Source organism: Dama dama, chromosome 4 (assembly GCF_033118175.1).
Source record: "Dama dama isolate Ldn47 chromosome 4, ASM3311817v1, whole genome shotgun sequence".
Lineage (NCBI taxonomy): Eukaryota > Metazoa > Chordata > Mammalia > Artiodactyla > Cervidae > Dama > Dama dama.
The window spans coordinates 67,994,721-68,012,152 of record NC_083684.1 but is presented as its reverse complement, the minus strand read 5'-3'; the positions used below and the strand labels follow the sequence as shown (position 1 = coordinate 68,012,152).

General features: G+C 45.5%; 1 protein-coding gene across 7 annotated transcripts; it reads right to left on the bottom strand.

The window, feature by feature from the left end:
- Positions 1-836: 836 nt before the first annotated feature.
- On the bottom strand, positions 837-17,159 carry LOC133054851 (cationic amino acid transporter 3-like). 7 transcript variants are annotated; one of them, XM_061140201.1, is made up of 14 exons: positions 16,784-17,159; positions 11,964-12,034; positions 9,527-9,667; positions 8,866-9,265; positions 8,087-8,245; positions 4,878-5,064; positions 4,564-4,676; positions 4,175-4,397; positions 3,864-4,003; positions 3,652-3,754; positions 3,268-3,464; positions 2,900-3,066; positions 2,519-2,627; positions 837-2,355 (listed from the first exon to the last, which is right to left on the bottom strand). In XM_061140201.1, the coding sequence occupies exons 4-14, from the start codon at positions 9,236-9,238 to the stop codon at positions 2,270-2,272; spliced, it is 1,857 nt and encodes a 618-aa protein (XP_060996184.1). In that variant the 5' UTR covers positions 9,239-9,265; positions 9,527-9,667; positions 11,964-12,034; positions 16,784-17,159; the 3' UTR covers positions 837-2,269. The 7 variants fall into 7 exon arrangements, with proteins under 7 accessions (XP_060996184.1, XP_060996185.1, XP_060996179.1 ...); XM_061140202.1 differs by having other exon boundaries at positions 8,866-9,239; XM_061140196.1 differs by adding an exon at positions 9,818-10,671 and having other exon boundaries at positions 8,866-9,667; positions 16,784-17,158.
- Positions 17,160-17,432: the final 273 nt, after the last annotated feature.

Below are 17,432 nucleotides of genomic sequence, written 5' to 3'. Positions count from 1 at the left end.
CTGATACTGGGAAAGATTGAGGGTGGAGGAGAAGGGGACAACAGAGGATGAGACAGCTGGATAGCATCACTCACTCAATTGACATGAGTTTGAGTAAACTCTGGGAGTTGGTGATGTACAGGGATGCCTGGTGTGCTGCAGTCCATGGGGTGACAAAGAGTTGAACATGACCTAGCGACTGAACTGAACCGATTTCTCACTTAGAGTGTAATATAACATAACTTACACATGCACAGGGAAACTTAAACAATTATGTCTCTTTTCATTGCCAATTCTTTTTATTCAGGTGGTCTGGACCCAACCAGCAATATTTCCAAGATATGCCTGTATGAGTGATCTTTTTGAATTAATTAACAAATCTCCTGTTTGGGTCATACCATTTGTTTTATTTTATTGGCTGTACTTTGAAGTTCACTGGATCTTAGTTCCCTGACCAGGGATGGAACCTGAGTATCTGGCAGTGGGAGCATAGAGTCCTCATCACTAGACCACCAAGGAATCCCCTCTACTAATATTACAGAGAGTGCACCGTTTTATTTCCTGGAGAACTGCCCACATTCCAGTTTTGGCTGACTGTGTTTTTAGCTGAAATGTGAATCTGTCCCTTATGTCTGCTATGAGGTGGTAGTTCATCCAAAATTTGATTGTATTCTTTTTTTTTTAAAAATTATTTAATTAATTTATTTATGTTTCATTTATTTATATTAGTTGGAGGCTAATTACTTTACAATACTGTAGTGGTTTTTGCCATACAATGACATGAATCAGCCATGGATTTACATGTGTTCCCCATCCTGAACCCCCCCTCCCACCTCCCTCCCCACCCATCCCTCTGGCTCATCCTAGTGCACCAGCCCTGAGCACTTGTCTCATGCATCAAACCTGGACTGGCGATCTGTTTCACAATTGATAATATACATGTTTCAGTGCTATTCTCTCAGATCATCCCACCCTCTCCTTCTCCCACAGAGTCCTAAAGTCTGTTCTATACATCTGTAATTATATTCTGATTCAACTTTTCATCAGGGCTATGTTCCAGAAAGTGTTCTTTATTGGTGTCTGGTTGTCCCACATCAGGAAGGGTAGAATGATCATCAGGTGATGTCAACCTGTTCCATCAAAGTTTCACCTAGCAAAGTCAGTCTCCAGTTTAATTGTGTCCTAAGACTGTAATTTCATTAGAACTTGCAAGACAGTGATATTTCTATTTCTGTTAATCCTCCTACATTTATATTTTAATTCAGCTAACAATTTTGCTGTTCAGTTTCTTGACCTTTATCTCCCCTTCACTCTTCTCCAGTTTTTCATTCCCACAAAAAATCCTATGCTTCATTATTACCAACATTGTCAAAGTATGTAATCTCAATTTCAAGCATTCTGTCTGCAGTGATCACTTTTTATCTTGACTTTCCAGGTTCACTTTCTATCTCTTAGTTCCACCCAACTGTAAGCATGTATCAAACAACCGTTATCTCTCATTCCATTTCCCTTCCTCTAGCAATGCAAGTGTTGCTGTTGTGGGTTGGTTTTTTTTTTTTAGTCAATTAAGAACTTTTCCTCATCAACTTTACTGTGTAATTCTAAGGTTCTGCAACAAGAGTAAAGAAAAATGATCATTTACACAATGTTACACTATATCTCAATAAAGCTGGGAGAAAAAATAAAAATGAGAAATTTTTCCCTGTATCATTACTGAATGATCTACTTTATCTGTTATTATCTTTTTCTTAAATTCTACTTTTTCCTGTATTAATATAGCTATCTTAACTTTCTTGTGTTACTATTGGCATAGTGTATATGTTCCCTTCTTCTTACTTTCAACTTATTTCTGTCCTAATATTTGAGGTGTAACATTTGACACAATATATAGTTACCTGCATTTCCTTCCCAGATTACAATCTGTGTTTGCACTGGAAATGAGGCACAAGAAACTATTTCTCATGTGCCCATTAATATTTTATTAGTTCCTCAGGTTGCTGTTTCCATTGTTGTACTTTCTTTGTGAAAACTGATCATGCTACTCACTTATGAAGCATGCACTTTTCTGCATGCATACTAAGCTTTGAAAACTTAAAATTATGCAACTCTGAGGCCGTTTTGTCCACTACCAATGAACACAGGGCTCTAAATGCATTCCAACCTCAAGCTCCATAGAGGCTCAAAATGCCCCTTGAACCACAAAATACCTCCAGTGCATAGAAGGATTCCACACAACATCTGTTCCTGTGGAAACAGATTCATCATTCATTCATCACTAGGAATGTTTTTGTCAAGTCTGCAAGGTGGAGGCTGGTGGCTGTGGCTCACTGTTCTCCAGGCTGTGTCTGATCCCATATCCAAAGTATATGGCAAATCCTAGTAGGCAAATGAGACAGTGAGAAAGAAAAGTTGGCACTCTTCTCACTTACAAATGCCCAATAGGCCTCCTTTTATGATGTCTGACAGGAGGGGAGAAGTAGTAGGGAGATGATTTGATTCAGTCTCTCAATAGGTCTTATTTTCCAAGGAAGCCACTTACCAATCCCCATCCAAATGCCAAATAGGACCCAGGTCCCAGTGTCCATCTGCACCATCAGGTAAACGTTCACAAAGATGCTCACCAGTGGGAGGACAGGCAGAGCAGGAACCTGTGGGCAGAGTCAGTTCATCCCTGAACACAGGCCAGACGTCTGAGAGGGAGACGCTGCCCTGTATGGATAGGGCGACCACAATCCTATTCAGACTGTGAGTTCAGTGCCTCCTGAGATTGTGTATGTGATGCACCAACTGTGGATCAGAGAAGGGTCGATGGTTTTTAGCAACTCCCCTTATTCCTTGGGCCGACAAAGATGTTTAGACCTCAAAGGAGGCTGACTTCATTCACTCAAGGTGGACACTCTGAGCCCATAAGATCACTTACCTTGAAGTAAACAGAAGAGGGGCTCTGGGGCTGCCTCCAGATGATGACCGTGACCCCAATGATGAGCAGCAGCAGCAGCACAGCCACTGTTGTGAGCACGGGGTCTCCAGAGAACACCTGGCTGGGCCACTGGGCCAGGATCAGGCTCAGGATGGTCAGCAGGAGAACTGCAGGGGTCAAGGAGGAGGAGAACAGGCTGGACCCAGAAGACAAAGACGTCAGGACCTTGGGTCATACTCATCTCTGTAACTGCCCACCTCATGAAGGGCCATCTTATCTGGAAGATTCTTCCTCAACTTCCCCACACAATCTGCCCTCCCCGTTCTATTAATTTCAGAATACAACCAATGAGAAATCCCACCACTAACCAAGCAAGAAGGCACACCAATAGACAATCTGCCCAGATTTCACAGTGGGGATGGTGTTACTGGGGCACCAGAGACTCTTTAGAATGTTTGAGGGTCTTGCTTCAGGCCCAGGTTCAAAACGACTAGCTTCTAGCAGAGAAATATCAATTTCCTCCTCTGTTGCCTCATTGGTGCTTAAGTTTTGGTCTGGCTGATACCTGAAGTAGAAATATTAAGTCAATATTCATAGCAGCCCCTACTCATCCAACAACAGACAGTCTAATCTTTCCCAACTTAATAATAACAGGACATATGGAAGGCAGAAAAGGATTATCTCCCCGTCAATCTTGGACAAATCAAAGACCTCTCTCCCCTCACCCCAGTCAAACTATACTGGAGTCTCACCTGAGGACAAGGACAGAAAATGCTACCAAGGAGTAAGCAAGTAACATCGCAGTTGACACGAGGTCTACAAGATCACTGAGCTCAAAGAGTAAAGTCATGACCCCTGGAATGAGGGAACAGACAAGATGGATGGAGAGAGTGAGAAACCAGAGGAAATATACAAGTCTAGAAAATTGATCAAGGACAGAGTGGATTTTTTTTTTTTCCTTAACCTGTAAGACTTCCAGCAAATATGATGGCCAGGATGGGGGTGCCTGTGTGGGTAAAGATCCGAGCAAGTCCCTGGAAAAGGAGCCCATCCTCTGCCATTGCACAGATCAACTGAGGCATGGGGAACATGGTACCCAGGAGACTGGAAAAGAAAATGGAAACACACATGAGGACGTGGAGAAACACGGAAGAGAATGGCTTCTGCTCCTTAGTCTACAAGGGGCAAGATACCCTTCCCTCTTGTCTCTCAATCCCAAGGGCTGGGATACCCGAGCATCTGACAGTAGACGGGGAGAAAAAAAAAGACACTGACCTGGAAGTAAGAGCACAGAGGGCGCCAACAGCCACAGCATATCTGGCAGGGCCCCACCCAACGTGGAGAAAAGCCTGCGGCAAGGGGCTCTCAAGCTGAATCTGGTAGTAGGGCACCATGAGGGTAAGTGCCGCCGAGACACCAAAACATGTCAAAAAGCAGATGGAGAGTGAAATCACGATGCCCAAGGGGATGGAACGATGAGGATTTGGGACTTCACCCCCTGCGAGATGGGTGCAGTATTGAGTTCAGAAAGACACTGGAATGAAAGCACAAAATCCCCTTCCTTCTTGCACCTCCAAAAGCAGTCTAACCTTCTTCCAACCCCTACACCCAAGGACAGCCCTACCTGCCCAGACCCTCGATAGGACACACAGTGACCACGTTACCTGTAGTGGCAATGACATCAAAGCCAACAAAAGCATAGAAACATGTCGCTGCTCCATGAAGAATCCCTTCAAAGCCAAAGGGCACAAACCCTCCAGAACCCAGAGGGCCCAAGCTACGGTGAGAGAAGGAACAAGAAAGAAGGTGGGTGAGGTGAGTTCAGTCACCTCTTCTGGGCTCCTCCTTCAACACCACAAGTGCTGAGCTCCAGGACTCCCATCCCCTGGATCCATCAGCCCAGGTCTCTTTAGTCTCCACCACATTCCCAGCTCTGCACCATCCAATTGCAAGAGTTGGCCAAGAGGACCCTCCTAACCTAGAGATGTCACTGTATCCAGATGTGTTCAGTGTGTTCAGTGAGTAGTCCTGATTCGTGAGCTTCCAGTTGTGCAGGTCTCCCTTAATGAAGCCAGAGAGGATCACGAAGCTGAGGACCAAAAGGTTCAAGCTTGTGAACACTTTGCTAACTAGGGCTGACTCATGAACTCCCAGAACCAGCAGTCCTGCGGGAAAGATAGAATATGAGACACCCAAAATAACCAAATCCATAGACACATAAAGGAAACTAGTGGTTACAGGGGCTGGGGTTTGGGCATTAGTAGCAGGTGGACTGTGACTGCTCAGCAGGTAAAGGGTTTCCTTTTGTTTGTTTCTTTAATTTATTTATTTTAGTTGGAGGCTAATTACTTTACAATATTGTAGTGGTTTTCACCATACATTGACATGAATCAGCCATGGGTGTACATGTGTTCCCCATCCTGAACCCCCCTCCCCATCCCATCCCCCAGGGTTGTCCCAGTGTACCAGCCCTGAGCACCCTGTCTCATGCATTGAACCTGGACTGGCAATCTGTTTCACATATGGTAATATACCTGTTTCAATGCTATTCCCTCAAATCATCCCACCCTTGCCTTCTCCCACAGAGTCTGAAAGACTGTTCTATACATCTGTGTCTCTTTTGCTATCTTGCGTAGAGGGTCATTGTTACCATCTTTCCAAATTCCATATAAATGCGCTTAAAGCTCGACATTCAGAAACTAAGATCATGGCATCTGCTCCCATCACTTCATGGGAAAGAGATGGGGAAACAGTGGAAATGGTGTCAGACTTTATTCTTTTGGGCTCCAAAATCACTGCAGATGGTGATTGCAGCCATGAAATTAAAAGACGCTTACTCCTTGGAAGGAAAGTTATGACCAACCTAGATAGCATGTTAAAAAGCAGAGACATTACTTTGCCAACAAAGGTCCGTCTGGTCAAGGCTATGGTTTTTCCAGTGGTCATGTATAGATGTGAGAGTTGGACTGTGAAGAAAGCTGAGTGCTGAAGAATTGATGCTTTTGAACTGTGATGTTGGAGAAGACTCGAGAGCCCCTTGGACTGCAAGGAGATCCAACCAGTCCATCCTAAAGGAGATCAGTCCTGGGTGTTGATTGGAAGGACTAATGCTGAAGCTGAAACTCCAATACTTTGGCCACCTCATGTGAAGAGTTGACTCGTTGGAGAAGACGCTGATGCTGGGAGGAATTGGGGGCAGGAGGAGAAGGGGATGACAGAGGATGAGATGGCTGGATGGCATCACCGACTGGATGGACATGAGTTTGAGTAAACTCCAGGAGTTGGTGATGGACAGGGAGGCCTGGCGTGCTGTGATTCATTGGGTTGCAAAGGATCAGACATGACTGAGCGACTAAGCTGAACTGAACTGATACTCTATTGGTGTTTTTCTTTCTGGCTTACTTCACTCTGTATAATAGGCTCCAGTTTCATCCACCTCATTAGAACTGATTCAAATACATTCTTTTTAGTGGCTGAGTAATATTCCATTGTGTATATATACCACAGCTTTCTTATCCATTTGTCTGCCAATGGACATCTAGGCTGCTTCCATGTCCTGGCTATTGTAAACAGTGCTGTGATGAACACTGGGGTATATGTGTCTCTTTCAATTCTGGTTTCCTCGGTGTGTATGACCAGGAGTGGGATTGCTAGGTCATATGGCAGTTCTATTTCCAGTGTTTTAAGGAATCTCCACATTGTCCTCCATAGCAGCTCTACTAGTTTGCATTCCCACCAACAGTGTAAGAGGGTTCTCTTTTCTCTGCACCCTCTCCAGCATTTACTGTTTGTAGACTTTTTGATAGCACCCATTCTGACCGGTGTGAGATGGTACTTCATTGTGGTTTTGATTTGCATTTCTCTGATAATGAGTGATGTTGAGCATCTTTTCATGTATTTGTTAGCCATCTGTATGTCTTCTTTGGAGAACTGTCTGTTTAGTTCTTTGGCCCATGTTTAGATTGAGTCATTTATTTTTCTGAAATTGAGCTGCAGGAGTTGCTTATATATTTTTGAGATTAATTCTTTGTCAGTTGCTTTGTTTGCTATTATTTTCTCCCATTCTGAAGGCTATCTTTTCATTTTGTTTATCATTTCCTTCATTGTGCAAAAGCTTTTAAGTTTAATCAGGCCCCACTTGTTTACTTTTGCTTTTATTTCCATTACTCTGGGAGGTGGGTCATAGAGGATCCTGCTGTGACTTATGTCAGAGAGGGTTTTGCCTATGTTTTCCTCTAAGAGTTTTATAGTTTCTGGTCTTACGTTTAGATCTTTAAGGATTTACTTTTGTTGTGATGAAAATGTTTGGAACTAGATGGAGGTTATGGTTACACAGCACTGTGAATGTAATAAAAGTCCCACAGAATTGTACACTTGCAAATGGCTAATTTCTTATTGTGGCAGTCATCTCATAGTAGACAGGTCTATCAAATCATCACTTTCCTCATCTTAAAATTATATACTCTTGTATATCAATTATATCTCAGTAAACTGGGGGAGTACAATAAAATGGTTAATTTTATTTTGTGTTAATTTCCTCTGAATTAAACAAACATCTTCAGTGTCAGTACAAGGAAGAAACTTGTAAGCCTAAGTAATGATTGTCAGATGGGGGTGACTTTGTCTCTGAAGAGACTTCTGGCAATATCTTGAGGCATTCTGATTGTCATACTTTGGGTGGAGGGCATCAATTTCTCTAGTGAGTAAAGACAAGCGGTGGCTTCCCTGGTGGCTCAGTGGTAAAGAATCCACCTGCCAATGCAGGGGATGCAGGTTTGATCCTGGGGTCGGGAAGATCCCCTGGAGAAGGAAATGGCAACCCACTCCAGTATTCTTGCCTGGAAAATCCTGTGGACAGAGGGACCTGGTGGGCTACACTGCATGGGGTGGCAAAGAGTCAGATAGTGACTTACCAACTAAACAACAAAGACCACGGCTGCCACTCAGGATCTGACAACGACTGAAAGCAAAACCCGCAATGAACAGGATAGCCCCCTACACTAAAGAATAATTCAACCCAGAATGTCAATACTGCCAAGGGTTGAAAACATTGGTCTGTGCCTTGCCTTCCTGTCTCTCTTATCTCAGACACTTCATTCCAGCCCTAAGCCTCCCACTATCTGGAACCCCAAGCCTTTTGTACCCAGCTCCCCTTCCACACCCCATTTTAGCTGACCTCTGTCTCACCTGTGAGCAGTAGCACCAGGACGAAGGCAAAAAAGTCTACATAGGTGGCCAGGAAGTGGGGCACATGCAGAGAGAACATCTCCTGTAACGCCTGAGAGATGTGGTTCCCAATCAGGCTGTCAAAGGCGTAGCTCCAGGCTCTGGCCTCACAGGCAGTCGCTACAGCAGCAAAAGATGAAGACCCATTGACAAACACAAATTGCACCCCAACCTTGTACCATGTGATGTATTTGGGGGAAAACACACAGAGAAAATCCCTAATCTCAGAATGCTTCCTTTTATGGGGTGGAGAGAGTAGACCCAGATGATTCACAGAACAGGTCAACTATTTAATATGTTGTTGTTGTTAGTCACTCAGTCGTGTCCAACTCTTTGTGACCCCATGGACTGTAGCCTGGCAGGCTCCTCTGTCCATGGGATTCCCCAGGCAAGAATACTGGAGTGGGCTGCCATTTCCTTCTCCAATTTAATATGTTAGGAGGAGATAAGAGGAAACAGCTGAGCAGAGACATCACTACGTTGAGGGGAGGAGCTTGTGGGACATGCCTTCCTCTCACCCACTCCCTACAGGTCCATTTCCTTCTCGGTTCTAGCTCCCATCATTTCAGGAAAGCAGTGTAGACCCAAGTAGAATAAAGTTTCTAGCTATGAAGTTCCTCTACCATTACCCACTTCACTCCACAAGGTGGATAATAAAGACCTCATGAATCAGCAACACTCCAATTCCCCTCTGAATTTTCTGACCTTAAGCCCCACCTTCCCCCACCCCATCATCTCACCCATGACAAAGGACAGGATGAGGTTCCAGCCAATGATGAAGGCACACAGCTGACCCATGGTGATGTAGCTGTAGAGATACGCAGAACCGGGGCGTGGTACCCAGGCCGCCAACTCTGCATAGCAGAGCCCGGACAAAAGAGTTGACACTCCGGCCGCAAAGAAGCAGATGACAGTTGCTGGTCCAGCCTCATACACAGCCACTTCTCCAACCAAGATGTACACACCAGCTCCCAGGGTGCTGCCCACACCCAAGGCCACCAGGTCCAGAGTGTTCAGATGATCAGCCTTGGGCCTCTCAAACCCCTCCCTGGGCTCCAGTAGCCGCCTGCGGACCAGCTTTTGACCAAATTGGTGAACATCCTGACACAACATCCTAGATAAAGTTGAAGAGGATCAGATCTGCTGAGAAAATGACACGGCAAACCGTCAAGAAAGTCCATGTGCCCTTGACACTGGGAGTCCAGTTCTAGGGAGCAGGGGAGTGATGGGGAGCAGGTGAAAAAAAGACACATTGACAAGTTCCCTGTCTCTGAGATTTGGTTTCTTAAACATCTGTTCAGTTCAGTTCAGTCACTAACATTTGTCCAGCTCTTTGCAACTCCATGGACTGCATGGATGCCAGGCTTTCCTGTTCATCACTATCTCCCAAAGTTTGCTCACACTCATATCCATCGAGTCGCTGATGCCATCCAACCCTCTGTCGTCCTCTTCTCCTCCTGCCTTCAATCTTTCCAGCATCAGGGTCTTTTCAAATGAGTTAGCTCTTCACATCAGGTACCCAAAGTGTTGGAGCTTCAGCATCTTTAAATATATTTCAAATAATATATTATTATTATATACTGGAAGCATTGCTTAAAGAGAAGTGGTGGGGGTGGGGGGCAGAATTTCCACTCTAAAATGTGCCACTTTGTCTTGTAGATTGTTTTGAACTGAAGGCAATTAAGATGCTACCTCCTGAAGAAAAGCCTTTTGCCTCTCCCTTCATGGCTCATAATAGTTTAGATTACGGGACCTATGTCAGAAAAAAAGAGCTGTTATGACATAGTTTCTTGCCTTTGAAAGACTTGTCAGCATGGAATGGCAAAGATTTGCTTGCCAATCATTTGCAGTTCCCATCTTCTGAAACTGAATGGGGTTGATCTCAGAGAGAGAGGCAGAGAGAGAGACACACACAGAGAGAGAGAGCCATGAGTGGGGGCTGGAAGCAAAGTCTTAGTTCTCTGCTCAGTAACTGGACCTGGGTGGCCTGGACGAAAACCAGGAATCCTAGCCGCCCATCCACCAGGGGTTAGAGGCTAGAAACAAGGTTTCCCTGGCTCTTGCCTGCATTGAAAACTGCATTTCTCAAGGAGGCAAAATGATTTAAAAAAAAAAAAAAAGTGTATTATCGGAGACACAGCACAACAAACAGGAAAGCACAGACAGAAGCTGTTTTGTTAAGACAGAAGCAAGGCAGAGATACACACCTGGAGAGAAAGGGTGTGGACATCCTCCCTAAAGTGGTGGAGCCCCTTAAAGAGGCAGTTAAATCAAAGCTTCCCTCGTGGCTCAGTGATAAATATCCACCTGCCGATAGCAGAGACACAGGTTCCATCCCTGGTCCTGGAAGATCCCACATGCCATGTGACAGCTAAGCTCATGTGTCATGACAATCAAACCTGTGCTCTCAGACCCAGGAACCGCAGCACCTAGGGGGGCCAGGGAGCCCTAGAGCCTCTGGTCCACAGCAAGAGAAGTCACCTCAGTGAGAAGTCAGAACGCGGCAACTGGAGACTCGCCGCTGCTCTCTGCAACTAGAGAACAGTCTGTAGAGCAGGGAAGACCCATCAGAGCCAAAATAAACAGATAAATAAAACAAGTTTTTGAAAAGAGACAGCTGAATCATTCATACAGGGCATTTCTTCCAGTTTTGTTTTACAGTTACCCAATTAGGTCCTGACCTGCTCTAGGACCCTCACCAACATGTGTGTGTAACTTTTTTCCAAGACAGATACCAGCCCAGCAGCCTCTGGGGGTCCATGGCATCACCTATTATGCAATGGTGCCCCCCTCTTTTTGATGCCCATGGAGCCTTTCTGCACATGTGCAGTATCTCCCTTAGCACAACTTTCCTACTGTATTCCAAAATATTTCCTTTATTGCTTCTAGTAGCTTTAAGTACCTTTCAAGTAGAACCCTCAGCTCTTAAAACCTTAACCTATATTGAAAACAGAGAAGAAAGCAATTGTGAACCACTGGTCACATTAGCAATTTTTGTTTGGGAAATTTAAGACCATATTCCATAGGTTGCATTTTCCCAAATTGCAATTTCTTTTCCCAACATAATACAAAGCATGTCCAATAAACCCAAGGTTTTTAGTTTTGCTCTCCCAAGAAGACAAAAGTAGGTAAATGTAGATTTGTTCAGTGATCCATGTTCTAGTATTTTATATTAAAAATAATTTAGACATTTAATAAGTTATTATTTGACTTGATTTAGTAAAACTCTGTAGTTCCAAGTTACCAAAAATATGGAAAACCTAAGACATAATTATATCTAAAGTGTTCACTCAAAAGCTTTTATCCTATACCAAGTTAGATTTTGCTGACAAAAGTTGTAACATACATGGCATTAATTTAATGACATTCAGTCCATTCAGGTACAATAAAAGTATTATATTTAATATAAATGCCTCTAAAGACATACTAAGAGGGATTAATATGACTCTAAAGTCCATATTGAGACTTAACTTTCATATCTGATATTTAACACTGAATATTTCCCAGATCACATGAACCTGAAATTCATTAAGTTTAATGTCTCTTATTTTTAGAATTGTTTGATTTGTAAGTGCTTACTTTTCTTTAAGCCAATTTAATAGAGCTCCTTTACAAATTAATCTCAAAAATCCATAACAAAGACAAATACTGAGACATGCATACATCCAGATAGGGATCTTATGGGTTCATTTTCTAAACTTAGTCATGAATCAGGTATTATAAAACTCACTGGTTTATAAACAACAGTTTTAATAAGGATAAGTTTAAAAGACTTCCTTTCCATTTCCCCCTCCATCTCAGGAACTGGAGATTATTAGACTAGATAAGAGAAATGTACCTGAGAGTGTGATCTTAAGCACAGGGAAAGTCATGTTCTTCTACAGGACTTGTTCTCTCAGTGTCAGAATTCTGAAAAAAAAAAATAATAATAATAAAAGTATTTTAAAAGCTAGTTTTCTCCAATTGCACATGCAAAAAAACCCAGTTTTTGTTTGTTTTTGTTTGGGGGGGTTGTTTTTGTTGTTTGGGGTCCCCCCCCATTTCAAAAAGTTTTATCTTAGCTAGTTTTCTCTGGAGTCCAGAGAATTTTGTGGCCACACCATGTCATAATAAAATGTCATCTTTCTCTTCTCTAGTGAAAGTTTTATAGCTAAAACTTAGACCAGATAGTGCTCAAATTGGCCCCGATAAGAATGGCAGACTGGCTGATAAAATGCTGTCCCAAGGGATCATCCCTCTGGGGAGATGGGGTCTTAGTTTGATCAGATGAGGGGGAACGAGATGGCGGAGGAGCAGGTGGATGTGGAGTTCCTCTCTCTCCAGAGATACATCAGGAAGACACCTTCAGACACAGGAGATCTTGCAGAACGGCAGCTGAGAGCAGGCAGGAACACCTGGCCACCAGAGAAGAATATATAGAACCACACAAAACTCAGTAGGGTGAAGGAAGTAAGGGGGAAAGAGAGTTAGTAGGACTGGACATGCCCTTGGCAGGTGGGGGGACTGCAGCAGGGGTCCGGTCCCCACGTGGGCACCCTTGGAGGGTGAGGAAACTGTTCAGGGAACAGCGGAGAAGCACTTGAGGCTGAGGGTGAAGCAGCTGATCTGAGATGGTGGTGGTGGGGGTAGAGTCACTAAGGCATGACTCTTGCTGTAGCCCGCCAGGCTCCTCTCTCCATGGGATTCTCCAGGAAAGAATACTAGAGGGGGCTGCCATTTCCTTCTCCAGGGGAATCTTCCTGATGACCCAGGAATCAAAGCCAGTTCTCCTGTATTGCAGGCAGATTCTTTGCTGACTGAGCTATGAGGGAAGCTGATCTGTGAGAGTCTGAATGGAATGAGAATCATGCAGACAATCCTAGCCACAGCCATACTACTGCAGACAGGGACGCAAGTCCCCTAGAAGGTGCAGGGCTGGGAGCTGGAGAGGAGGGACTGTGGAGCGATCCCAGGACGAGGTCTGCTGTTGACTGTGGGGAGAGGGCCTGAGGTGACATCGGGGAGGAGATGGCAGTGGGAAATGCCTGTTACGACCAACCTCGACACCATATTAAAAAGCAGAGACATTATGTTGCCAACAAAGGTCCATCCAGTCAAGGCTATGGTTTTTCCAGTAGTCATGTATGGATGTGAGAGTTGGACTATAAAGAAAGCTGAGTGCCAAAGCATTGATGCTTTTGAACTGTGGTGTTGGAGAAAGCTCTTGAGAGTTCCTTGGACTGCAACAAGATCCAACCAGTCCATCCAAAAGGAAATCAGTTCTGGATATTCATTGGAAGGACTGATGTTGAAGCTGAAACTCCAATACTTTGGACACCTGATTTGAAGAACTGACTCATTGGAAAAGACCCTGATGGGAAAGATTGAAGGCGGGAGGAGAAGGGGAAGACAGAGGATGAGATGGTTGGATGGCATCACCGACTCAATGGACATGGGTTTGGGTGGACTCCAGGAGTTGGTGATGGACAGGGAGACCTGGTGTGCTGCGGTTCATTGGGTCACAAAGAGTCAGATATGACTGAGTGACTGAACTGAACTGAACTGATGGAGGCAGGGCGATCCTGCTGAGTCACTCACAGGTGGTGGAGCTATCGCTGTAGCCTCTCTGTCCCCACACGTCAGCCCTGGACAGTGGAAGTCCCCAGAGAGAGGTTGGCCCTTCCCTGACTTCACTGGGGAGGGAGCCGGGTGCGTAGAGAAGGACGGGCCACAGAGGCGCTCTGACTGCAGCTGCCAGAGGTGAGGGCGAGACCCTGGGAGAACCAGAGCTCCCTCGGCTGAGACAGCTGGGGTCCCTGCACACTCGGCAGAGTTCCCACGATCCAAGCAGCTGTGCCACCTCCACGCTGGATCCTCACTGGGGCAGAGCTGCCAGAGGCTAGAAAAAGCCCTTTCCTGCGGCCCTAGCCGCCAGTTCCCCTGAGCACCTGGTGCCCCGGGCCCGGCCACCCCAGCAGCTGCACCCCCCGCACCCCGTCCTCCCTGGGGCAGACCCACGCCCTCCAGGGCAGCCTCAGCAGCAAAGCCCTGTGGACGACTCACAGGCAGAGGTGGAGACCAAGCCACAGCTGAAACCCAGGGGCAGTGCGGCTGAGGAAGAGAACTCAGAACCTTCGCACCTGCTGCACAAGTTGCAGATTGAATCCACTCGATCAAGGAGCAGACTCTGTGTCTCTGAATATATGAAAGGACACCTAGCGCTCCCGAAGAAGAAAACACACAGCTCTGGCAGCTGTGGACCTTGGAGGCAAGAACAAGCAGGAGTAGGACCAGATTAGAGTCTGAGCTGCCCACGCAGCAGGACCAGAGACCAGCGCAGTGCTGGAGGGCATCCCGGGGAGGCGAGGTGCCCGGAGACTCCCAGCAACAGAAAGGATGCTGACAGCTGAGATCCAAGAAAAGCATTTATTATTCTTATACTTTAACTTTGTTCTCTAGTTACTTCTGGATATTTTCCTTCCCCCCACCCCCCACTGTGTTGCTATAGTAGTTGATTTTATTAGTACTATTAAATCTACTTAAGCTTTTGAGAATTTTTTTACACTCCAGGGAGAGTTTTTTTAATCACACTTTTTATTTCCTATTTATACTTCTGCCTCTATGTTGGCCTTCTGTGGTTCTATGGGGTTTTCCTTTTTAATTCTTAAAGTTTTAAATTTTATTATTATTATTTTTCTACATTTATTCTTTGGATTTTCTTACTGCTAGTTTCCTGTTGTAGTTATTCTTTAATATACATAAATCTTTATCTACCTCTATTTAACTTTGTTTCTTCTATTCTTTCTTCCTTTTCTTTCTTTTTCTCACCATGTTTATTTTGTTTCCGTTGCTTTATTTCCCAGTTGGCACCTTGATATGGTTTTATTTTCTAGCTTGTGCTTTAGTTAATTTTCTTTGTAACTGGTGTCTATCAATTTTGGTTCCCTTTGCTTGCCGGGTCTATCTCTTGTGCTTTATTTAGTTTTTTGCTGTTTTGGTTTTGTTTACGGGTGTATATGTCTGTGTGTGTGTATTCCATTGTTTTCATTTGGCTGATCAGAACAGTCTGAAGAAGTAAGCGAACTTGCAGGAGTGGGGAAAGCTTGATTTCCCCCCTGAGATTTGGGGGAAGATTAAAGGGGATCATTTAGAATGTAGGGTGGTTAACCTCCATCCATGTTCCCATACTTTGGCAATGCATATCTAATTGTAGGATAGTATTATAAGCGAGCAGAGAAGGCAAAGGCAACCCACTGTAGTACTCTTGCCTGGAAAATCCCATGGACAGAGGAGCCTGGTTGGCTGCAATCCATGGGGTCGCAAAGAATCGGACATGACTTCACTTTCACTTTTCACTTTCATGCATTGGAGAAGGAAATGGCAACCCACTCCAGTGTTCTTGCCTGGAGAATCCCAGGGACAGGGGAGCCTGGTGGGCTGCCATCTATGGGGTCGCACAGAGTCGGCCACGACTGAAGCAACTTAGCAGCAGCATTAAAAGTGAGAGACCAAATTTTTTCATGCCCCAACTTAAATAAAGGCCAGGCAACATTACAGCAAAGCCTAGTTTTCCTTTTCCCGCCTCTCTGGATTAGAAAGGGGATTCTCCATGGTGAGCAGCCTGCAACCGAGAACTGCACTCTTGGAAATAAAGTCCTGCATCCCAGAAGCATTCCTGGTAGGGTTGGGGTTAGTCGCTCAGTCTTGTCTGACTCTCTGCAGCCCCATGGACTGTAGCCCACCAGGCTGCTCTCTCCATGGGATTCTCCAGGCAAGAATACTGCAGGGGGTTGCCATTCCCTTCTCCAGGGGATCTTCCCAATCCAGGTACTGAACTCAGGTCTTCTGCATCGCAGGGAGATTCTTTACTGTCCAAGCTACCAAAGAAGACAGAAGCATTCCTAGGGGGCACCTGATGGTGGCTCAGAGTGTTTTCTGGATTTCCCTCAAATCCTGTGCTTGGTGGGATTTTGAGCATCCTCTGCTCTACCTTTGATCCCTGACCTGACATCTCTGGAGGGCCAGTCCCTCCTGGGAGACACTGCCAAGACTTTCCTGAGAGGCGTCTTTTGCAGCAATGAGGTCTGCTGGAATGTGGCCCGTCCATTAGGCTGTCCCTTGCCTGGAGTGAGGGGGGGACTTGCTGGAGGGCCTGAGGGCCTGGAGGCAGGAGGATTCCCAGAGGATTTGTGGGCACCGGCCATGGTGGGAGATTAAACAGCAGGAGCATCACAAGTCTATCACCCTGTTTGGCATCTGGGGTAAAACTGAAGGGGACATAAAGTTTAGGTGAAAAAGAAATCTTGCTTCTCGAGTAAAGTAGGAAAGGAAATCACAGGGAAAAAAAAAAATTAGAGAAAGGCAGTGGGGCCAGGGGATAAAGTGTGGGTGTAGCAGGGAGCAATTTCTTGGAGGTGGTGGGAGGTGAGCTACGGCTCCTAGCGCCTTGCTCGCAACATTGATGAAGGCAGGGACATGCTGGGGTTGTGGTTTAGCAGAGTGAGAGAGAGGGGGAGGGGAGAGAGAAAAACCAAAACTTGGGCTCCTTCACTGAGCGGATCTTGATCAAAACCTGTGGGTCTTGGAAAGAGAACAAAGCAGAGAGTGAGAGCAAGTTTTCATGGAGAGAGAGAGAGACTCAGAAGTCTCCAGCCAACAGTCTGGGGAGACCGGCTTTACCTTGAAATCCCGGGTTTCAGCACCAATGATCTTGGAAAGAGTCAGCCGTGAGAGGTGATTTGAAGCCAGAGCCTCGTTCTCTGCCCAGGAATTGGACCTGGGGTGAGGGTGGGGGGCCTGGATGAAAACCAGGAATCCTAGCTGCTTGTCCACCAGGGGCTAGAGGCTCAAAACAAGGTTCCCCCAGCTTTTGCCCTCACTGAAAAATGCGTTTCTCAAGGAGGCAAAAACTGTAAAAATCAAAAACAAGAACAGGTAGAATGTGTACTATACTCAGCCCAACAAGCAGACGAGCACAGTTTGCTCAGTTAAGACAGAAGCAAGCCATTACACACCCAGAGGGAAAGGGTGTGGGGTCTCCCACCCCATGAGGAGGAGCTCCATGAACACACAGGTAAATCATTCATACGGGGCCGTCCTTCCCGGTCTATGTTAGCCTTTGGCCGGTTTTCTGGTTTCTGTTTCCACACTGGACTGTTCCAGTGTTACCAAAGACTCAGACTCTCTACACAGATGCCGAATCAACCCCCAAGCCAATTCTGGGGGAAGTAGAAGAGGACAGCTTTCTTATTTACTGGGCAAAGGGAGACACACCAGGCTTCTGCCTGAAAAGAGTGATGTGTCTCAACCCCAGGGAATTTAATCAGGG

Bases quoted from the DNA above. Each gene is read 5' to 3' on its own strand.
- LOC133054851 (XM_061140201.1), bottom strand. From the start codon at position 9,238: ATGTTGTGTCAGGATGTTCACCAATTTGGTCAAAAGCTGGTCCGCAGG. The intron at 3,755-3,863 runs GTTAAGGAAAAA...CCCTCATTCCAG, and splicing joins ATTTGCTGGAAGTCTTACAG to GGGTCATGACTTTACTCTTT. The intron at 2,356-2,518 runs GTAAGTGGCTTC...TTTGCCTACTAG, and splicing joins TGGCATTTGGATGGGGATTG to GATTTGCCATATACTTTGGA.